At 34.0% G+C, this 24,293-nt stretch overlaps 2 protein-coding genes and 1 long non-coding RNA gene across 8 annotated transcripts; 1 reads left to right on the forward strand and 2 right to left on the reverse strand.

Moving 5' to 3' along the window:
• Nucleotides 1-9,286: 9,286 nt before the first annotated feature.
• LOC112293473 (uncharacterized) lies at nt 9,287-12,838 on the reverse strand. Its single transcript, XM_024542934.3, has 8 exons — nt 12,402-12,838; nt 12,133-12,188; nt 11,732-11,840; nt 11,388-11,476; nt 10,980-11,109; nt 10,679-10,771; nt 10,347-10,449; nt 9,287-10,222 (listed from the first exon to the last, which is right to left on the reverse strand). Exons 1-8 carry the CDS (start codon nt 12,567-12,569, stop codon nt 9,894-9,896), a joined length of 1,077 nt encoding a protein of 358 aa, XP_024398702.1. The 5' UTR covers nt 12,570-12,838; the 3' UTR covers nt 9,287-9,893.
• On the reverse strand, nt 12,618-14,557 carry LOC149987585 (uncharacterized). 6 transcript variants are annotated; one of them, XR_016506851.1, is made up of 4 exons: nt 14,282-14,557; nt 13,432-13,475; nt 12,986-13,097; nt 12,618-12,741 (listed from the first exon to the last, which is right to left on the reverse strand). It is a non-coding gene; the product is annotated as an uncharacterized LOC149987585 (long non-coding RNA). The 6 variants fall into 6 exon arrangements; XR_016506850.1 differs by having other exon boundaries at nt 12,986-13,088; nt 13,432-13,485; XR_016506853.1 differs by having other exon boundaries at nt 13,432-13,485; nt 14,282-14,417.
• Nucleotides 14,558-14,721: 164 nt separating this feature from the next.
• On the forward strand, nt 14,722-16,897 carry LOC112293472 (uncharacterized). Its single transcript, XM_024542933.2, has 4 exons — nt 14,722-15,429; nt 15,567-15,824; nt 15,949-16,272; nt 16,483-16,897. The coding sequence occupies exons 1-4, from the start codon at nt 14,722-14,724 to the stop codon at nt 16,543-16,545; spliced, it is 1,353 nt and encodes a 450-aa protein (XP_024398701.1). The 3' UTR covers nt 16,546-16,897.
• The last annotated feature ends 7,396 nt before the right edge of the window (nt 16,898-24,293 follow it).

The raw sequence follows: 24,293 nt of genomic DNA on the forward strand, positions 1-24,293 counted from the left end.
AAATTTTCTTTATATCTCAAAAAATATAAGCTTAAATGCCACGAAATTTGTATGTATAGTTTTTTAATACAAAATTTAAATTCTCCAAAAATTTTGAGCCAAAAATTCGTCCGAATACTCAAGTTATGGCTCCAACCATTACTACAAACAAAACCGCTTATTTACTGCCTTTGATTTGGAAGCACCGCCTTCAATTCCTTATAATTCCTTTATATGAACTCCAAAAGCAATAATTCTTTCATAAAAGATGGAGGCCTTAAAATCGCCATTCCAGTTGCACCTTCTGATCTTCAAAGCTACTATAAAACTCCTCGTATCCTCAAAAGAGTAATAGTATGTCTTAAATTAACACCTTAACTTCAAATGGCTATAACTTCTTAATCTGAACTCTAAATCCTCTAATTTTTATACAAAAATTGTACTCCAAATCCTAAACTTTATAAACCTAGCTTGTAATCTCTGAATGCGTTCTTTGAAGTTGCCAAAATCCTGGTTAAGGTCGCGGGCACCTTCCTCAAAGCCTATTGGGCATGGTATTTGACCAATAGGGATGAAGTTCCCCATTCCTTGCCTTCATCCAACCATGCCTTGCTTTCATCCCTCCCAATTAGCCTCCTACTAGTTTAGATTTTCATCCTTAGGCTTCCACCTTCTCCCAAGGCTTCATACTAAATATTTAGGTCCTATATTTTTTTAATGTCAAAATCAAAACAAGTATAGAAACAAATTAAAGTTTCTTATATCAACTCCTTTTAATTTAATCTACTAGCCACTCTAATACACATCTAGATTTATTAACATATAATATGTTTTAACTAATTTTTACATACTATAAGCATTTACAGTATGATAATTGTGTCATACTGTAATTGCTTATATTATGTAAAAATTAGTTAGAACATATAATATATTCATAAGTATTGGTGTATGTTAGAATGGTTAATAGATTAATTTAAAGAGAGTGGATTTAAAAAACTTTATTTTGAGTTTTATCTTTTTTAATTATAGCATTTAAAAAAATTATAAGATCTAAATATTTAGTATGAAGCCTTGAGAAGATATTAGAGCCTAAAGATAAAAATCTTAACTAGTAGGAAGCTTATTGGGAGGGATGAAAGCAAGGCATGGTTGGATAAAGGCAAGAAATGGGAATCCTCATTCCTATTGATCGAAGGCCATGCCCAATGGACTTCAAGGAGGCTACTTAAGGTCTTATTAGGAATTGGGGTTTCTTTTTCGAAGTCATTCAAGCTTTGAAGGCTAGATTCAGTAAGTTTAGGTTTTTGGATACAAATTGGATCTAAAGTTTGTGTGATTTGGAGTTTTTATGAAGAAGTTATTGGCATTCAAAGTTAAGGTGTCAATTTCATACCTACTTTCACTCTTTGGAGTATAACATACGTTTACAAAGAGCAACGAAGGATCAATGACTAGAATTGGAGAAAACACTTCTTCAATCATACTTTTCATATACTGTTTAATGAATTTTGAGTTTGGATAAAGAAGTTATAGAGGGTTGAAGTTAGCACAACTAAATCAAAGGTAGTAAGTAAGTGATTTTGTTCATAGTAATGGTTTGAGCCATATCTTGAGTTTTTGAGCAAATTTTTGGCTAAAATCTTTTGAAAAAGATATATTATTGTGTTAAAAAGCTATATATATAAATTTTGTGGTATTTTAATACTTAATTTTTGAGATATGAAGAAAATTTCACATGGGTATATAAAAACAAAGGTTTGAAGCTACTATTAGGATTTTGGTGATATCTTAAAATCTGCAGTGAATTTGTAGTTGAAAATTGTTGTGGTAGTTGTTAGAAGTATATTAGTACTTCATGCAAAATTTGAGTGTGTTTGAATAGTCTGATTAGAAGATATGAGTTGTTGAAGTTTAGAAATAATATCCTATAAGGATATATAAGGATTTAGAGTTTTTTTTTTCATCATATTTTGGATGTTTTTGGGAACTTAAGACTTATATATTTGGTGTTATTGCTCCTAAAGTATTATACATATATACAAACTTGGTCTTCCTTATCTCAAGACTTGATTGAGCAATTGGTTGTAACTAGGAGCCTAGTGCTTTCTTGAGGCAAACTCTCTCTACTTCAACAATGGTCAAGTGAAGTTACTTTGAGAGTTAATCTACAAAGATGGCAATTGAAGTATGATTATAAAACATTTATGGCAAACACATAATGAGATCCATAGTCACTTGCTTACAACATACCATAGTTAACAAAATTGGCTGCAATAGTCTAAAAGTTGCTGCATTGCATGCTTTGTTAGATTGACATGCCTTGCAGGAGCATACAAAGGCTCAAACATCATAATCCAAACCTATTCAAAACCATATCCTTGAGATCCATTCTAGGATCTTTTCTCATCCCAGATGTCTAGATATTGGAATGTCATGTTCTTCCAAAAGTATACACATCCAAAGTTTAGCATTGTGGGGTGTATAAATTTGCTTCTTGAAATAGAACAAGCCATTACTTAGAATGTAATATTAATATTATATATTTTCCACCTTTAACCGATCGCTAATCATCTTGAAATAAGCATCCCATTACATAGCTCCTTTTTATTCTATCTCTTTGATTAGATCTAAAATGATACTATTAATAGTAGTAATTTTATTCTTATCTTCTAATTTATCTTTCAAGTTTGGTCTCCATGATAAACTATCTAACACAGTATGTTATCATCCTTACTTATATTCAAGATCGATATCAAAAAGCTACATTTATTTTTTCCAACAATATTTCCATGGTTCCATATTTTCTAAATATAAATCATATAGCAAAGGTCAATAGTCAATCTAAACAACCATTGGCTTTTTCAATAGATACTATTGCAACACCTTTGTGGCATGTATAGTTGTTAATTGCTCTCAATCACATGCAAAGTAATTGTGTTCTACCTTTCTAAGCTTGTGTGATTCATATGCCATAAGTTGAAGGCCCCTACCATAGTCTTATTGAAGAAATACTCCAATAGCCAAGTTGAAAGCATCAATGTCAAGCATACAAGGAAGTTTAGGATCATACAGTTGCAATATAGGAAGAGTAATGAGTGTCTCATTCAACTTATCAAAGGCGTTTTGTTGCTCTAGTTTTCATTCAAATGGGGCATCTTTCTCCAATAGATTTATCAATGAGGCAGCAATATGAACAAATCACCAAAAAAAACGGCAATGGTATCCAGCAAGGTCCAAAAATGACTAAATTTCAGAAGCATCTTTGGAGGTTGAGAAATCCTCCATTACTTTCACCTTATCTTGCTCCATATGCATGCTTTCAAAGGACAATACATGCTCCAAAAAGGTGACTTTTGACTTCCAAAGTTTATATTTTGATTGCTTGCAATAGAAGCGACTATCTTGCAGTCGATGTAGTACCTCTCATAAGTATTGCTCATGTTCTTTAGAAATTTTACTATATACAAGGATATTATCAATGAAAATGATTACAGACTTGTCCAAAACATCTCAAAGCAATCTAATTATATGACCTATGAAAGAACCTCGAGCATTGGTGAGGCCAAAGTATAAAGCCAACCATTCAAAATGTCTATAGTACATACAAAATGCCATCTTTTTTACATCTTCTCTTGCAAAAGGTGTTTGTCAATATTTGCTCCAAAGATCTAATTTACTAAAGATTGTCACACCTCAAAGTTAGTCAAAAAGATCATCCATGCATAGAAGTGGATATGCATTTTAAACAATTTTCTTATTGAGACCTTGATAGTCGATGCATAGGCGAAGTCCACCATCTTTCTTGAGTGCAAAGAATACAGATGCCCTCCATGGTAATGTTTTTTTTCAAATGAAGTCTTTTTCTAAAAATTCATCTAATATTTTTTGCAGCTCTTCAAGTTCTTTTGGTATTAAGCAATAAATTGGTCGACTCGTTGGTTTGGCTCCAAGCATTATTTCTATTTGAAAGGGGGCATATAACATGATATAGATAAAATAAATATATAGATAATTAGAACCATCGAAGTTTCTAGAATTGAGGTTAGGTTAGTGGACTAGATAGGATCTATTGTAGAACATTTTAAAAAGAATTTAGGGTAGTTAATTAGATAGAATCTACCATAGAACCTTCTAAAAAAAGCTTAAGGTGGTTATTAAGGTAAGGTCCACTATAAAACCTTTTAAAAAATGAATTTAAGGTGGCTATCTAGTTGAAATCCACTACCAAAGAACATTCTAGAAAATCTATGATAGTAAGATAAGATATAATAAAGAATGGCCAGGTTCTTTTGAGGCATCTGTTCAGGTATGGCTTTAGACCTTTTTTCTTAATAAAGTTTGGTTTTGCATGTTTTTGTTCAAATTTGTTCAAATTTGTTTCTAGTTGCTTAATTTTGTCTTTTATATCTTATTTTATTTAGGTCCATTCAATTTTTTTTCATCTATTTTTTTCTATTTTGTGATGATGCCATATGTTGTTGTGTATTAGAAAGATCTTGGGTTTTTAATATAGTCTAGTCTTGTTCAAAGGCACCTTGATCAAGAAATATGCCACTAGGTAGGTCAATTGAAAAGATATCTTGATATTTTTGTATAAGTTTCTCTACTCGTTTTATTCTTTTAGCTGACTTTTCCACCACTAATAGAAGATTTGGAACCACCATATACACCAATTGTTCATATTGTAGTTGCTTCTTTATAAAATTTATTCCTACAAGTAAGTCTTTGGTTGCAGGTTGTCTTTCTTCTTTACTTGATGTAGAGGTGCAAAGAGTTACATTGCATCATCTATCTTTAAAAGAGATTGTTCTTAGTTTCCAATCAACTTTCTTATTTTTCATCTCTAGCCATGGCATACCAAAGATAATATCATACCTTAGCTTTGTCACCTTGAATCTCTCTCTTATGATGTTGGTGTCTGTCAATCTTAAGGTTTTTTCTTTATATATTTCACTCAATACATTCTTTCAATCATTTGTAAGGTATATACTTCTTCCCTTAATTTCCTTGATTTTAATTCTAAGTTGATCGATGATTTTAGTTGAGATGTAATTTTCTGTAGAGCCACAATCTATAAGCACTTGACGTGGTTGTCTTCTTCGTAGTCCTGTTAGATGCATCTATCAACTTTTTTTATAGTTGTCCAAGGCTATGCCATTTGTTTTCAAGAAATAGTAGCTATTTCTAATACTAGTCTACAGTGCCTTTACTAGAGAGCCTCGTTTTCCTACTCTAATTCATTATCAGCTTAGTGAATTTTGAGACTGAGATCTTGCCTTAACTTATTGGTACTTGTATTTGACGTTTTGGACAACCTTCAATCAAATGGCTTGGCTTCCAATAATAAAAATAAAATTCTTTTTATACCAATATTTGTCGTATTTGTGGTATCAATAATTCTTATAGGGCATCAAACTCCATTGGCATTGCTTGTTGTGCCATAATATTAGATAGTGGCATAAGACTTTATACTATGGGTTGTATTCCATGTTTTCTAAAATCTATAGCATTGACCTTCTCTATAATTCAAATTGTCTCTTTGAATGTTTATAGATTTCTTGGTTCCACCTCTTACTAGACTCTAGATTTCAAACCTCATAGGAATTTATCCATTATCTATGTCTTTGAAATATTGTCAATTTAGAGATATAGAGACTTCAATCAAGAGACATAATCTTATATTGACTTAGCTTGTATAAGATTTGTCAATTCATCGCATACTATCTTCTCTATATTGATGGGCCGAAATTGATTTCTAAACTTGATCTCAAAGTCCTCCCAGTCACAAAATCCACCTTGACCTTGATAACTTTGAACTCGATGTCACAACCAAATAGCTACCACATTTTTTAAATAGCTAGCTGCATATATAATTCCTTCAATGGTATTTGCCTTAGATAGTTAAAAGTATTATCGCATGTTAAAGAGCCATTGACATACATCTTCTTATCTTGAAGTTCCACAATATGTACTAAGCTTACTCAATTTCAACTAGTAGATGTCGACTTTCTTGTCTTCGAGGCTTCTATTTGTCCTTATTAAGTAGCTATCTAGCCTAAGTAATATTATATTTGAGCCTCCATCTGGGATTGCTCTGCCATATCTTTCATACTCTAATTTCTCCATTGGACTCTATTATTGTAATATCTTTTTACCTTCCAATTGTCTTTTCAAGAGTAGCTTATAGTAGCCTCAATATACTATCTAGAGTGACTACAATAATTGATCTTGGATTAAATGATGATTATTGATACGCTATCAAAAGTAAATAGTCTAACACTTTCTTTAATACCAATGAAAGAGGGCAAAATTATCTCAAAAAAATCCAAGATCCTTCTATTCTACAGCAACATAAAGCATCATCACAAAATAGGACAAAACATACCAAAACAAAATTGAATAAAAGTGAAAAAAATAGGATATGAAAGACAAAACTAAGCAAACAAAAACTTAGTAGAATAGAACTGAAAAAAAAGATGCAAAACCAAACTTTACTAAAAAAACAAAAGGTTTAAAGCCATACTTGGCCAGATGCTCTAAAAGGCCCTGGCCAGTCCTATTTATATCTTGTCCTATCACCTTGGACTTTCTAGAATGTTTATAGGTGGTAGATCCTACCCAAATAATTGCCTTAAATTCTTTATAGAATGTTCCACAATGGGTCCTATCTGGTCCACTAACCTAATCTCAATTCTAAAAATTTCTATGGTTCTAATTATCTATATAATTATCTTATCTATACCTTCTTACATAATAAGAAGATTGCATTGCTATAATATAGAGATGATATTAGACAACTAAAAAAAGAAAAATCAACATATATTTTAGAATATGTAACCTCGAGATGTTATCAAAGTGATAGAAGGTGTTAGTATAAAACGATAATCACATAGTTACTATAATCATTAATTAATAATAAAAGATCAAGATAAGGCTCTATCTACTAAACTCTGTCATTCTTGATAATGCAAGTGATAGTTCAAAAAGACATATTATACTAAATCTAGATAAAGATGTATTAATTATTTTCTACTATTATGAATATATAAAAGATCTATATTGATGAGAGTTTTCAACGACATGTCCGTAAGTACGTTATAGCTTTTGCCAAATTTGCACTGATAATCCAAATATTCTTACACATATAAGATAGGAGCCTATAAGTCAAAAACCTAAGATTTAAATTGGATGGTTTGCAATTATTTGTAGTAGTGATTTGAGGACTAATATTATAGATCTATTGAATTGTGAATTCCACAAATGGCTTCAACTTACATAAAAGGTGGTTAAATGTAAGGACTTATATTGGGTGCTTGGTCTCCTCCAAATCTCTTAAAGCAATTGTGGTAAAAGAAGTTGTAACCAATTGATGGTTAAATTTTTTTAAGAATGTATTAGATTTGAGCATGAAACAATTTTTATTATCTCATAGCAAAAGTATTAATGGTATGTATTGAATATAAAAGTTAAATTAATAAATCTAAAAATTCTATTTGGAGGTGAAATAAGAGGCATAAAGATTATATTTAAGATGTGATTATAAATATATGTAAGTAAATTATTTTTTATTATTTTTCTAATTAAATTATATCAACATCAAAGTTTATTTTTTATTTTTTATGTCTTCTTTCAATTAGTGTTACAATTATTATCTAAAATTTAATTGATTTATTTTTTAATGTAAAATTAATGAAACTTCATAAAAAAAAAATAAAAGAATCATGGTCTATTAATATATGAAACATCAAAACAATAAAATTAAATAAATAACTCTTAGAGGATCTTTAGATTTAAGGAATTTTATATAATTAAGAAATAAGGTGAGAGGTTGCAACTTTTAATCTCTTAGGTGGTTAAAATTCAAAAGTTTTGCTTATTTAGCTTTGTATTGAGAATAATTAATCCAAAGGCTATAAGAAGAAAAATGGGATAGAATATATTTTGTTTTCCACATAGCATATATACTACTATTTCTTAGAATTTTTGTTAGGCCCACCTTAATATATATTTTTCATACCTTAAGAATTATATCAAATTTTATTAAAAATAATAACAAATGAATAAACAAATAGAAATATTTTATATTTTTTATAAGTATTAGAATCAAGATATATTTGATTCTAACACAATGTAAGTTTACACATTTAGACTTGTAATAAAAGAATGATTTAATATATTTTATAGCTTCTTTTTAATTTATGTTGTTTTTAAAGGCCAAAGCTTTTAAATGAAAGTTTTTTTTTTTTTTTTTTTTTTTTTTTTTTAATACTAGGAGGAAGAAATTTGTAGGACTTTTGTACCATGATCTTTGAATTTAAGCTTTTAGATATAAAATCTCCTTTAAATTACTTAACTTGTGTTACTTGCACATATTCTCCAAATATCAATATTAATTATTATAATATATTCTTTAATGCGATGTGCTGAAATGTTTTGTAAAATAAAATAAATAATATATCTTGAATACTATTTTTGTATAAGTTCATAATAAATCTAGAAAATACTTCAAAAATTGTTGGATATTTCTATTGCCTATGAATTATTTATAAATAGACATGATAAAATTGTACAAGTTTTAATTATTATTCAATTAAAAATATTTTTTATTAAATTAGTCATTATAAGAATATAATATCTAATTTTGTGAAAAAAATTTAAAAATTAGAAATATTCTCAATATTATTATGAATTTTTTAAGGTAGATTATTAGTATTTAATTTTTTATTGTGCAATAAAAGAAAAAATAGCCTTTTCCAACTAAAGTGACTCTTTTGCTCTTAGGATTATAAAATATGTTTTTCTATAAATAAATTTTATCATAGATAGTACCTACATGACTTTAATTAAAAACTTTATTTGATATAAAAATGATTAGAATCACCATAAGTACCTTTATGCACTAAGAATATGAATTATTTACAACTATGTCAAATTTATCTTACGAATATGTACAAGGTTTTTAAATCTATTTTAAAAAATTATTAAAGATACATCTTTATTTCATAAAAGAGATATTTAAAAAAATAACAATAATATACACCAAACTTTGTTTTTAATAATTTCCACAATATACAAATAATTATTTTTCAAGAAATTTCATTAATTTAATACTGTTTAATACTTCTACTATCAATGTATTGCAAACCTTGTATACTATTCACTTACTTTGTTAGAAGATCTTTAAATGTATCTTTATGTAGAAACTATAATTGTTCCAATGAAACCAATGTAAATGAATCAATAATATTGTCACTTCACTCCAGTATTAGATACAAAAAATGGTCAAATGCATAATATATCAAGACAATAGCAGAGAAGAACCATTTTAGAGAGATTGAAAAATACGAGTTATTGATTGACCACAGACATCATAATTCACGGATATAGAAACCATGAGGATGTACGTGTTTTGATAAGTCGGCTTGTATCCGGTTCCCGTAATCTATTTGCAAAAGCTTCCATTGCAACAATTGCAATTAGACTAACATACATGAAGAAAAGATTACCGCAAGACATGAATGGTTGAGGGATAGTGCAAGGGGGTGCAGTGAGTTGCGATGTCACATAAGCAAAGATGACGAAGGGTGTAATCCTTCATCTCATCACACCGCCACCGTTTCAGTATGAGACACTAGTAAAGACAAGAAGACCTTGACAAACACCTTGACAGGGAGATATATAAGTGGCTGCTGTACCAGGAAAACTCCTCTGGACGAGGATGTGTTGATTCTGCCCGATTGAACTTGAGGGGTGGTGTAATACTTGCAAGGATAATGCTGGTAAGATTGTTCTCCAAGCCACCAGATTCAGTTAGACCCCCAGTTGATCCCACGTATTGTTCATACTGCCTGTTGCAAGATTCAATATTATATTGCAAGTCTCTTTCCCTTGCACCTGTTCATCTTTCCAATCCGTCACCCTTCTGCATCTTCCACGCCTTTCTTCACTAGCTTCGGGCACGTTCTCCGGCTGTGACCTGTCTGGTGACAGTGTCCACATTTATAAGTACCTCGCTTAACACCCTTGGCGCGAGGTTTATACCTTCGAATTAGAGATGTTGGATCAGAAGCCTGCACACTGTCCTTAAGTGGACAATGTCGTCTCGTATGACCCACTTGCTGACACAGTCCACATCGGTACACGCGGGTTGGATAACTCCGGCTCTTTTTCACATAACCAAGTTTAGGACAAAAGTGCCTGCGGTGTCCTTCTTTCCCACAATGTCTACAAGAGAACTTCACTCCTGCACAGTTTCTTAGGCTAAGTAACAAGCCTGTGGCAATTCGTCCGTTTCCAAACACATCAAAGAAACCTTCAGAACTAAAAGAGCCGTGATCACATTCGACACCAACTCCTACAACCTGTACCTCTCATTTGAAGTCCTCGCATCCTGCGGTTTTCAGGGTTTTGGAAAAATAGTTTCTGTTGCTCAGAAATTTTCCTCCTCGCATCCTCAGTGCTCTTTGCTCTCTGCATACACGACATCCACAAGACATAAGGGATGTATCATCAGCTCACCATCAGACATTGTCATGCTGGTAACATCTGGAGGATAACGACTTAGTAGATCCATGCCTTCAGGGGTGCTATGTAATCTCCCTAGTAAATTAACAGAAACCCCACGAAACTAGATATACTAAAACTTCAAAAAACCGTATTATAAATCGAGAAAGCAGTTGAAAGAGGATAAATCAATTACCTTGATAGCAGCCACCATCCGTGAATGAACAGTGAGATTTTGATGCTGGCGCTTGGCCCGCTTACTGAAAGCCCCCGTCCGCTTTTCTAACTCCTACAACAATTCACAAATATAAATGTAACAGCTGAGGGAAAAGAACGTAAACTGTTGAAGGAAAGTCGAAATAATAGTGAATTAATTTAAAATTTGTTGGTCAATTATTGGTCAATCTCTTCCAATCAAGTAGTGTCTTTAATACATAGTCCTTCACTAACCTAGAGTTTCATTTCATTCAGAAATCCTCCTGGGTATTAAAACAGACCTTCATCGTGCGACTTATCCTCATTCGAATAGCTTCTGGTCGAGGCCCATAAACTCGTCTTTCTGTTTTTTCAGGTACATCAGGATCAAATCTGTCAAGAACCTCGTCGTCCTCAACCCTCAAAGGTGACCTACATTGCAAGTGCAATCACATAATCACAGGTCATGGCCAACTAATTTGAGCAGTTTCTTCACGAAAAAAGGTGCTTTACATCTAAATGCACGATCAAATACCAATTCTGCATTATCTTCTTTATACTGGGAACTTACGTTTGAATTCTCGACGAAGTTAAATTAAACTAAGCTATCCTAATGGGAGTAGAAAATCCAACGGTGCCCAAAAAAGATGATTGCATGGTAAACACCAGCATCTACTACTGATCGTCTTAGACAAGCCACATTAACTGACCGAGTTTGAGCTGTTTCCCAAGCTGACTCCCATACTGAATCCTCCAACACCATTCCTTTTCCTACACAATAAGAACAGCTACTTGGACCCTGTACGCATGATCCACAATGTCAGAAGAAGTAATGTTATCTTCAAAGCAGGCCTCATTGTAATTCCCAGAACTTCAACTATTTGCAAAGCTTGACTTGAGTTGAGACGGAGGCGACGAGCTCAACTCATGATCGAGCTTACAATCGGATCTAGAAGATTAAAATTAGACAAAAAGGAGTGATGAGGTTGCCCCCATGATGATTAATACTCCAGGAAAGTTGTACACATCAAACAATATAGGAAGAAATAAAAACCTTGGGACTGTCCAGAATGTAACCCCTCCCCCGGCACACTGGACAAGGCACGTTCTTCTTGAATTCCTCCTGGAAAGACTGAGGGCCATCTATGCTCTCTGCTTGCTTCCTGAAAATTCATGCTGACAGATGTCCGTAATTCTGTATGAAATCTTTTCATAAAATCTTCAACATATTATGTTCACTAAGTACGAGAGTATAAAGTGATAAATTTTGTGTCACAAGAAGTGGAGTAGAGCATTAATATGTTACTACAGTATACAAAATTTGAACTTACACTGACCAACCTGACTGTAGATAAAGTCTAATATGTGAGGCAATCGCTTCATTAACATCGTCCTAATTCACAAAAGGATTTGGCAATGACCAAAGAAAAGTGTATAGAGATTATGGACACATACCTTGTCTTCATGTCGAGGCCTAAGCCGAAGAAATCCTCGAAGGGGTCATAGTCTACCTGCTCCATGAAGACAAGTACAGTTCAGATTAGCAGTGCTGACAGACTAGTTTCCCAATTTTGGGATAAGCACCGGGCAAGGCAGTGGGGTGCTGATCGGCCCCCGATGCTTGCAGAATTACTGACCAAGAAAAAACAAATAAAATAAAAGACTACAAAGCGACAAAAATGAATGGGTCCAGAAATTCAGATTGAGGAAAAACTTTCGCTCACCGAGAAATCTGGAGGTTTTTGCGAGTACCCACATCGGACACCAATTGAGAACTTCACCAAATCTCGAGCAGGATAATGGACAGGAATGGTGAGTCCAATTCCGACTGTTCCTGGAAGAAGTGGAGGGCTAGAGTGGCAGATGTACCACGATTTTGATTTAGCAATCATACCTGCAGGGGAGGATGTAGTTTCGAGGCGAGACAAAGCAGTGCTCTCTTTCAGACATTAAGTCGAGGACGAATTCGACAAGGCATTGGGATAAGGATGGAAGAGAGGGAGAAATTTGGAATTGAAACGATCTGGCGATGGAGATAGCTCTCAAGTTGGCGGTGTCAAGGATCTGCAGGAAAACGATGCTGGTTGAAGCAGGTGAAGGTAGACTGCCGAAGTTAAGAAACAGAGAGGGCGAGAGGAGGAAGAAGAACTCGCATAGAGCAGCACATGGAATGAATGCCCTTGCGCAAATTCACGTCTGTTGGGGGCACTCCCTCCATCACCACTCAACTCAACTCAACGACATCAACCCTGAGGACTCGATCGAGTCTCATTGGCTCCCCAGAACACACGTTGATGCCAACCCTCACCTCGACTCGCCACATCAGCAGATAATATCTTCATAATATGTCTTCAACAATGTGAACACGTATGCCCAGAAGTCCACGAATATGGTTGTATCCTTTTTCATACCTGAGAGTTCTATTTTTATTTCAAATCCAAATGTTAACGATAGTAGACAATATTCTATGCACAATTTTTAAATTCTAAGAAAGCAGAAAAAATTCTAAGAAAGCAGAAAAAGGCGAAACAAAAAGGTGCGCATGTGTGTGTGTAAAGATAAATATAAATAGGAATATTATTTCATTTTCTTTTGAATTTGAAAATGAAATATTATTGTGGCATGAGCAAATATCCTTATTTAAAATAACAAATAAAAAACAACAAAATTAATATTTCCACCGAAATAACTGAAATAAAAAGTAATCTATAGACTTTGAAAGTATATTTTTAAAATGCTCTTTTTGTTTGTTACCTTTCAAGTTCTAAAATACTAGCTGAATTACATCAATGTGTAGTCTGATGGCAACTACAATACAGGACAAGATTTCACAATCAATGATGTATTTTTTCTTTTTGCAATAAAAAGTGGTGTGTGTGTGTGCATATGTATATATATATATATATATATATATATATTTGTACAATTTTGGTAGAAGATTTTGAACATGTACTATTATTTAATTTGTTTTTGTAATTTTTTATTCATTAATATATTCTTTTAGCACTATAGGTTAATTAATAAGACATATTGTCAGCAGGTCTGAATGGTGATATAAGTAGAAAAAATTGAGCATCTTCTTTAATTAAAGAATATATAAAACAAGTTATAAAAAAAAATTATAATGAAATAAAATATTGATTTAATTAATGTGCTTATATATATGTTTATTTATTTATTTATAAAATTTATATTCCATCAAACATTATCATTAATAAAACTGTGGAATGATGTATCAGCAATACACAAAAAATTGGGAATATATGTATGTGTGTATGTCAATGTATATATATAGACATACAATAACAAAAAATTCAATGATATGTGAGATTTGTTGAGCAATGTGTGTGATGAAATTTGCATTGGAAGATAGATAATAACAATCTAAATTTGTATAGTTCATCTTGAATCACTTAATTTTAAAATAATTAGATCAACCCAATCTTGAAGCCAAAAATACAATCTTCTCAAAGAAAGGCATGCGGAAAGAGAAAGTCCAAGCAAGAGGATCTTTACTTGATAAAGACATGAAGTGGACGTGGAAGTAGAAGACAGGGATGCCCCCAACTAAGTTAGAATCAAAGTTGCACTGAAGGGCAAGCACCTGGATCGATGTGAGGAACAGAAGTGCGTAGGAGGGGGAAAGGGGGCTGAGGTCCAGTCCCAAGGTTCCAACGAGTCCAAGGCCCCCTCATTGTGAGGCAAAGCCACGGCGAGAAAGCGCACACACTGGCACACATGCCTGTCTTCGTCGTCTTTCAGGGGATGCTCGATTGAGGCGAGAAAGACCGGTCCTCCTCCTCTTCTCCTCCTCCTCCTCCTCCTCCTCCTCTCTGCAATGGCTTGCAGCCATATCTGGACGCCGTCGATGTTGGCGCATCCCACCCTTTCCTCCTCTCTCTTCCGCTCCCACAATTTCACCTTGTCTCCCTCTTCTTTATACTCTCCTCTCTTCCCTTCACTCTCTCCTTCCCACTGCTGCTGCTGCCGCCTCCCACATTTCCGCTTGTCTCTAATTGCACCCGTACCATTCTCGCCTTTAGCATGAAGCGCTGCTTCCCTGCTTCCCACCCCTACCCTGCCTCTTCATCTCCTCCCTTAGTATGCAGCAGTCCCTCCATGGCAAACGAGTCCAGCTCTCTTGATCACCCTCTTCAATTCCTGCCCCAAGTCCCTTTTCCCTCCTCTGCTGTTGCTCCTCACCGCTCTCCCTCCAATTGCACTTCTGTCCGACCCCTAGCCCCCATGTCTTGCAATTCTTCTCATGTTCCGGCTGCTCCGGATCCAACCACTGACCCTCCACGTCCCAACCCCATTGTTCCCCACCATGACAACACCGCCACTCTAGACTTCGAGCGAAAGAAGCTCGAGCGGGATCAGCGGCGCAAGCACGAAGTAGAAATGAAAGCAGCGCGAGCAAGAGAATACGAGGCGCGGTGGCACGCGAATTGCGCACAAGATATGAGTGAGGATTTATTTGCTTCTGGATGGAAGCAACCCCCAATGAGAGCAGATGGATTCGGAGGCTGGGAATATGCGTCGATTCACGTTGAAGCTAACTCGGCTGCACTGCCTCAGTACCCGAGTTGGAAGAGAAACTTGCATCCGCAGCATTTGGACAGACGTTACGGAGGATGGGATCAGTATCCTTCCTCTTCCTCCGAGGACACTGCTCTTGGTGGCTGGTTGTACTCCGATCCATCTGACCAATTAGGTGATTTTCAAAAAGAAGTGGAAATTTTGGGCAAGAAGGTATACTCTAACTCTTACACTTGCCTCTTGTCTTCTTTTATTTGCCTTGTACCTGCAACAGATGAGCTTCTCTGGAGCATTGTCCTCTCATTTTCTAGGGTTTTCCTTGCCGCAGCTAACTCGACAGCAATGTAAAGGTGATGGTCACAGTTGCATCCAAGGGAGCTACAGTGGAGAAGTGGCTCGAAGTACGCAAGGAGGAAGTCAAGTGGGGATTGGACATCGAGTGGCGACCTACGTTCCAAAAAGGCGACTACCATAATGCAGCACTCTTACAACTCTCTCTTGAGGAGTGTTGCCTTCTCGTCCAGCTGCGATTCATAGACATGTTGCCTGCATCCCTCAAAAGCCTTCTTGCAAATCCGAATATAAAGATGGGTGGAGTAGGTATTTTGGTAAATTTCTATCCTTGATTCAGATTGTTCACCAGACCTTGTAGTTAGAACTTCCACCGAAAGCTGTGAGGAGCAGTGCAGGGGCAAACAGTAACTCAAATTTGTGAGTGTGGTGCGGTTGCAGGCAGACACGAAGAAGCTGAAGAAGGACTACGGTTTGATATGTGCCGGCGAAGTGGAGCTGACAACACTAGCCGTGTCCACGTTGAAAAACACTTCTCTCAAGAAATCAGGCATTGCAACCCTAACTGAGAAGGTCCTTGGGGTTCCCTATGAGAAGAACAAGCGTGTGACCATGAGCAACTGGGAGAACCGTGATTTGACATATGCTCAAATTCATTACGCTGCTGCAGATGCATGGTTGTCATATTCGATCATGATGGCGCTCCTGAATTACAAGGAGATGCCACCCTCGGCTTTGTCATTGGAGACTACGCCCGGCCGTACGGTACACTGTTCACTCAACCTCCCTAGTAAACGAAAGCAAATGAAGAGGTTTTTCTCAGCTGCATTACTCTTAGAACTTTGCCTGTATCATTTACATGTAATAGGTTTGTAGAACCTTGTCGTTTTCTCCAGTGCACAATTGATGCTGAAATTAGATACATATCGGTCAATAACGATTTTGAGTGATTTTGAATGGACGTTGGGAATGCAGGCCTCGGATGTTGGGGAGAATCTAGTTTCAGTTGAAGATGCGGGCCCGCTTTTACAACCCTAGCATCTTAATTACTGCGCCAACTTCATCATGTGCTCAATGTTGGATGACTACTGTGGAGTCAAGGATTTAGATTACATTCACTTGCCATGTCTGGACTGATCTGAAACCTCGACTGTCTGTTAGATATCTCAGTGCGTAGTGCGTGGCTTTTGCTATGGCTATTATTCTTGCGCATTCAAGTGAAACAGACAAAGTGTGTAGTGCTTGGATCGGAATTATTGAGCTTTTGGTGGTGACAAGCCTTTACTAAAGCAGCTACCACGATGTGATGATGTGGGCAGTGTTACAACACTTAGAATGACGAGCTCTGAATCTTTGATTGATGAATTCAAGTTTGTTCTATTGTACCAAAGATTCCCTCTTCCTGCAACCTTGCATTCATATCAAAGGGACACTTTATCATCTCGAGTCACAAGTGGGAGGCGCAGACGTGAACAGCTTCGAATTGTTTTTCCATTTCGGATGAACAATCGGCAACAGAAGAATCTGGAGTTTGTGGTTTTTGTAAATTTTGGTTAACAGGTCTATCCAGTTTTTCTCTAGTCTCTGTTTCTTGTTCTCTCATTCATGATGAGCTATGTTTTAAATTGATGCGGTTTGTTGGAGCTATATCGATGTCGATAGAGTAAGGACGAGCTTGTGTTGATCGGTTTCAACTTCTGTGTGATTGATGAAGTGGATTCTATCCCTAACGATGAAGATTGCGCTTTTGTCAACATATCAAAATCTGCCGGAAGACCGAGTGTGAAGTTATGCAGCGGTGATTGGAAATGCCTTTTTACGTGAATACCATCACACAAGAAATGAAATGCTCACGGGTCAAAAGTGAACTAAGGCGTCGAATCTGACTGCCCAAGGAACAGTGGGCCTGGTCAATCCACGTTTTCACCTCACGTGTAACCAAATAGGTATCTAAAGGTGTCGCGACATTCACTTAATGGCTCGTCGAGGGGTTTTAGCATGTAGACATGCACACATGCGAATCGAGTCGTCCTGTTATCCAATTTGCGCTTGAGACAGAACCGTTCCTCCTGCAAAAAGGAGAAATTTCTATCAGCACAGGCAACAAGTTCCACCGAAGTCCTCTTGTTATGAGCTGAATCACAAGGGCTTCCAATGTGTGAAAATCAACGTGTTATTTCCGGCCGCCCTCCACTGGTCAGAGTATTCTAAATTTTGTAAGCGGGAAAGAGTGACAGCTCTGCAACACAAACCTCAGTTGCATGCTCTCGGGAAAGTCACGAAATAGGAAGGAAATACGTGGGAGGAAGGGTCACAAGTTGAAGCGAACACTTCTCAGCTGCACATCATCAAACCCTCTTCGGAGTTTCTCGGACAAAAGTAGAGTCACACCTCTATCGGAAAAGCGGACACAGTTTACACTCCGATAGTTCGATCACAAAGCTCAAAGTAACCAAAGACGAAATTTGCGCTCCTGTATCAGCAGGTTACCCTGCCGAGGAGCTACAAATGTGCAGGGACATTTTCCGAGGATCAGAAATTCCATTGCTTAATGGAAAGTGCAGCCAAATAGTAATCACCACTGATCTCAATCTGCCGAACAGGTCAGGATGAGGGAGCCATTCTCCCGGTTTATTTCTGTATAATATTTCTTTCGGTGGCGTAATTGTATTTTGTTGCAAGCATCAGAAAAAACTCGCCAAACAGGTCAAACTGGGTAGTTGGAGATAATTGACCCCCACACTCACCTGGGCATGAAAGGAGGCCAGAGACCTTACAAGGAGCCCTGAAGATCTTGTCAGTGTATTTTTTGGAAAACTGGACAGAAATTTTGATATCCGAAACATTCCATGAACATAGGTATGAAATAGAGGGGAGATTTTTCACATCCACCTTCCCCGGCACCATTGGTGGGTGAGCATGCGGCCAAGTCTCTCAAGCCGATAAACGGACATTGTAGAAAGGTGATGTGCTAGGGAGTGTAGGTAGAAAAGTTCAACCCTCTCACTTGCTTGCTTAAATAGTTAGTAAAGAAAAAGAGGTTAATACATTGTGAGCCAAGACACCTCCTATGTCCATGGAAGTACCATGGCAAGGTGGCAATAGAGAGGTTGGAAGAGCCACATTCTTCACCTTGAGGTTTACATTATGCAGGGGTATTATGTGGAGCGAGGAACGTTGGAACTTGGAGATGAGTCCTAGGTGCCTCAAAAAGAAGTCCCCCAACCCTTCTCCCTTAGGATCTGAAAGTGTAATTTAGATTAGACTAAGAATCGGAAGTCACCTCTTAAGTAATTAATATCACTAAGAGACAACTTCTAAGCATTGGTGACAAGAGGTTGTGCCGTGACATAAAATTGCGACACAATATAGAATTGTGGTACAACTAAATCTCAATCTGAATCAAGTTTGGTTCAGATCCAAAGAAGATTTGATAGGACTGTTTTGGGACTGTTTTAAGGAAAAAATAGTCCTATTTTGTTGGGTACTTTTAGAAGTAAAAGGAGCTCAAAATGAAGCAATATTACATGTGATATCAGAGCTTTTAAGATTGGAATTGGAAATGAAGATTCGGAAGAAAATCTCCACAAAATATTTTGGCTAAGATAAGAAGAATTAGTCAAGATGGTAAAAAAAACTATAAAATCAACTTTCCAATGATTGGAAGAAGAGATCCTTGAGATAAGTGCATAAGAGGTACAAGTGAATTAAGAGATGATAAAACCAAAAAGAAAATTGGTTAAAAAAAATCCTTGCTAGAAAAAGAATCCCTTCTTTTTCTAAAAATAGATAATAAAGAGAAGATCCATAAAGAACAAATTGAGACCTTACAAGAAGCTTTAGATCTTCAAAGTGAAGAAGAAGCAAGTGAAAGAGAATAGAAATTTGAGATCACAAAAACAAACTACTTCTACAACCTCTAGAAATTCAATAGATGGATTAAAAGCAAAAAATAATAATAATATATTGTCTCTCTTGATGAAGTTGAAAAAATTATTAAGAGACTTATAGAAGAAAAGAACAAAGAGTTTGAAAAGAAGATGGAAAAAAACCAACTTCTTATAGACTTTTTGATGAGAGAGAATATGAAAAAAGAAGCTTTATTTGAAGGCTAAGAAATAAAGTCAATCTTTCATAGAGTCAAAACAAATCAACTTAAGAAATAGAAGGGTATAGAGTACAAGAGAATTTTAAGAAGGTTTCTTAAGGAAGTTGAGCATTGGCATTTGACCAATGATTATTGGAGTAAATAAGTAAAAATAAAAATAAAATAAGTAACCTTATAAAGATATTATCTTAGATAAGTTGCTAATGGTCAAAGAATTGACTCTTGGTATGTAGAAAAAACATCCTATGGATATAAGACGAGGTCAAGGACTAAGAGTCAAAGTCAAAAAGATAAAGTATTAGGTAAGAAATATCCAAAGACAAAATAAGAATAATTAGCATTGGACATAAGATATCTTTGTAGTAAGTTAGATGCTAAAGGATCCTAAGCCTATGTGTATAAAAATCAAAGAGTGGAAGTTATCTTTTAGGGTAGCAACCACCACATATAAGTATTGGATGTTAGAAGTTAGAGACATCTTATTTCATACTCTTTTTATGTACAGCTTTGTTCATGCTATGTGCTATGATTCTAAATTTCTTTTTTTTCAATAATAACAATAGAAATGATATAAACAAGTTTAGGACCTTATCAGCATTGTTTGAAGAAAGAACTTTAGATTGGTTTGATGGAAAATTCAAAATCAATTCTAATTATGCCAAAAAAATCACTTAGATTGAAGTATGTGATGAACTCATTAGAAAATTTAAGAATAATTGACAAAACTTCATAGAAGAGTTATAACTCCTCAAGGTAAGAATGAGAAAAAATCTCACTCTTGAAGTATATTTGATAATTTCAAAACCAACTTGCTAATACTCAATTGGACCATGAAAAGTGGCTCTTATTATTATTTTTTATAATGGATTAAGTGTTGTAAGAATGAAAAGGTATTAGAAGAGAGAAACCATTCCAACTAATATCAATGATGCTTTTGCATTGGCTTTTCAATTGGAGTTGGAAGAATAAAGGATTGGCTATAATAAGCAAAGTATTATGACCAAGACTTAAGAAGGAAAAAATAACTTCCGAGAGGGAGCCAAGTTCTTCTATAGTAACAAAAAACCTTTATTTATAAAGAGAAGGTTTGATAAAAATAATCCTTAATTTTCAAAATCTAAGACTAAAAAAAGTCAAAGAAATAATATTAAAAAGGAAAAAATAAGTTCAATGAATGTAACTTGTTTTAAGTGCCAAAAGAAAAGACATTATGTTAATAATTATAATGATGAAAAAGTGCCTAAAAAGGTAAGTGAAAATTCTAAGACTTCTTTGTTAGTTGAGATTTATGAAATGAAACAACTTCAAGTCATGAGTCTTAGCAAGAGGGTCTTAGTAAAAGAAGGGAGTTTTGAAGGAAAATTCACCTTAACAAGTTTACATAAGAAATTTATTTATTTGAGTTTTAAGATTGAAGGTATTGAAGTTTCCATGTTGATTAATACATGGACAACCAATCCATTTATAAGTCCAACTTGTACCAAGAAACTAAAGTTGAGTCAAGAACAAACTAAAGAGATGAAGGTTTCTTTTGTATATGGCAAAGAACTAATCTATTTAGTTGTAAAGGATGTAAAGTTTAAGTATGAAAACATAAGGTTCTAAGAAGATTTTACAATGTGTAATCTTTGTAGAAAAGATGTAGTATTAGAGAATACTTTCTTAGACTTTTATACAATAGGATTTTGATGGAAGTTCAAAGTGAGAATAGTCATGGTTGGAAAGAATGAAAAAATGGTAAACTTACCATTGTTGCTTCAGTTCTTTTTGTAAGTAAGTAGAATAGAAAAGTGAGTATGTGCATTGATTTTAAAATCTTAAATAAGATCACCATAAAAAAAAAACTATCCACTTTCAAGAATTGATGACTTATTAGATAGGTTGAGTGGTATTAAATATTTTAATAGGATTGATCTTAAAAGTGGTTACTATCAAATAAAGATTGTTCAAAAAGATATAAAGAAAAGTACTTGTAGAACTAGATATGGTTCCTATGAGCTTATTGTTATGCCTTTTGGATTGTACAATGATCATGCTAACTTTACTATCTTGATGAACTTAATCTTTTTTAATGAAAGTAATGAGTTAGTAGTAATTAATATTCATGACATTTGATCTTCTCTAAGAATAAAAAAAAAATACAAACTATATTTGAAACTAGTCTTAAAAATATTAATAGATAATCAATTCTATTCCAACATGAAAAAAATGATTTTCTTCTTGGAAGAGCTGAAATTTTTAGGACATATTGTCAATAAAGAGACTCTAATACTAGATCCAAAGAGGATAGAAATAAGCAAAATTTGAGAAGTACCAAAAACTCAAAAAGAAGTAAGGTCCTTGTTGGGACTAAAAAATCATTATATAAAATTTATAACAAATTTTTCAAAGATTGCTAGTCCCTTCACAAGTTTCTTGAAAAAAGATAAGAAGACTTTGAAGTAAAATTGGAAATGTAAAAACTCCTTTCAAGAAATAAATGATGTTTTAATGTCAAGTAGTGTCTTGTTCTACACCAAGTTTGATATGAAATTTGAAGTCCATATCAATGTAAGTGACTTTAAAATTAAAGCAATCTCAATATAATAATAATAATAAAAAAAAACTTGTAGCTTTTGAAAGTAAGAAGTTGAGTGGAAGACAATTAAAGTGGCCAATACATGAAAAGAAGTTATTTATAATAGTATATTGCTTGAAAGCTTGGAAACACTAATTGAGAAGTAAGAAAAATAAAGTATATATTAATAACATATCCCTTAATTACTTTACTTCAAAAGCCTAAGCTTCTCTCAAAGAATTAAAGTGATATGATGCAATAGTTTTAATGAATATTAAACTTATTTACAAACCAAACAAAGAAAATTTAGTGCCAAATGTACTAAGTTGAAAGGAAGAGTTTATAAAAAAAAGTTCTATGATACAATGATACTAAAAATAATAGTGAGTTTGATGACTCTCTACTCATGAAAAGTATTAAAAAAAGTTACAAATAAGATGAAAATGTACTTGAAATAAGAAAAGTATTTGTTTAAATCAAATCTATAAGAGAACATAGAAGACTTATAGGAATCTTCTTTATAAGAGATGGACTTATTTAATTTAAATAAAGTAGGTTCTATGTGCCATAAGGCAAATAGAGAAGAAAAGTAATATTTAAAATATATGATTCTCCAAATAGAAGATATAGAAGTATAAAGACTATACTTAAAGATGTGACAAAATCTTACTATTAACCTTCTGAAAAAAATATTCACCAATATGTACAAAATTATTTAATGTATTAAAAAAATAAATACTCTACATAATTGAAAGTAGGACTTTTAAAACCATTGTAAAGTCCATTTCTATTTTATAGAAATATTTCAATGAATTTCATAATTAGCTTATCAAAGTATAGTAAAACTAACTTTATATTAGTAGTTGTTAATAGATTTAGCAAGACTATCAAATTTATACCAATGACTAAATTTTCTAAAGATTCAAAATAAGAAATATAAATTGCCATAGAAATAATAATAAGTCTCTTTTTTTATTGTTAAATTTTTTTGTATAGAATGCCAACTTCAATTGTAAGTAGTAGAGATGTGAGATTCTTAACTCAAATTTGGCAACATGTTATGAAAAAGTTAGGCTTCAAAATAATACTAACAACTACTAGACATCAACGAAAGTATGGCCAAATTAAAAGATTCAATGGAGTTCTTTTTATATACCTAAGATACTATTTAAAAAGTGACTACAAAAAGTGGATCAAGTAATTATCTATAATAGAGTTCAATTATAAAACTACTCAAAGTATGTCTTTACAAAATACATCTTTTCAAGTGGCTCATGGTTTTAATGCACTTAGGCTAATTGACTTGATAAGAATTAGGCAAAGTGACGAAATTACTTCTAGCTTCTATTCAATAGAAGGAATAAGGTGGATGGCTAAAAAAGAAACCATAATAAAAATCACTAAAGATAGGATTGAAATAGTCCAAAGAAGATATGAGAAACAAGCCGATAAATGTAGTAGAGATGTGTATTATGTAAATGAGATAAAGTACGGCTAAATACAAGCAACTTCACTTGCCGAATACACCTCACTCTCAAGTAGACTCAAAAGTGAGTAGGTCCTTATAAATTTGAGAGAGTATTATATAAAAATGTATATATCTTAGACATACCAAAGATATTAAAGTTGCATCTAATTTTTTATGTAAGTATCCTTAAGAAGTTTGTGGAGGACGCAAGTGGCTTTTAGAAAAAAATGCAAAGATTTCACTTCAAGAAGAGGTGTGGGATCAAACTATGGATCAAGTAGAAGCAATATTTGACAAGAAATGTATGGATGTGAGAAGAATTCTATATTTGTGTACTTTCAAAAGTTACTCACTACATGAATTTTAATAGATAGTTAAAAGGAAGTTGAGACATATATAAGGATTAGTCAAGGCTTTTAATGACAAAGAAGGATGACTATAGAAAATCAAAGACCATAAAAAAATAAATTTAAAATCACTAAGAAGACCCTTTGAGATAAATTTTAAAAAATGAAAGTGACAAAGGAGATGAGGACATCTTTACTCCAAAGTAGAAGAGGATTACAATCCTATGTGATATGAAAGATATTATTACTTCTGAATCAAAGTATGAAAAACTCCAATAATATCAAATGGACAAGACATGTTAGTAA

Source organism: Physcomitrium patens, chromosome 16 (genome assembly GCF_059467195.1).
Source record: "Physcomitrium patens ecotype Gransden chromosome 16, ASM5946719v1, whole genome shotgun sequence".
NCBI lineage: Eukaryota > Viridiplantae > Streptophyta > Bryopsida > Funariales > Funariaceae > Physcomitrium > Physcomitrium patens.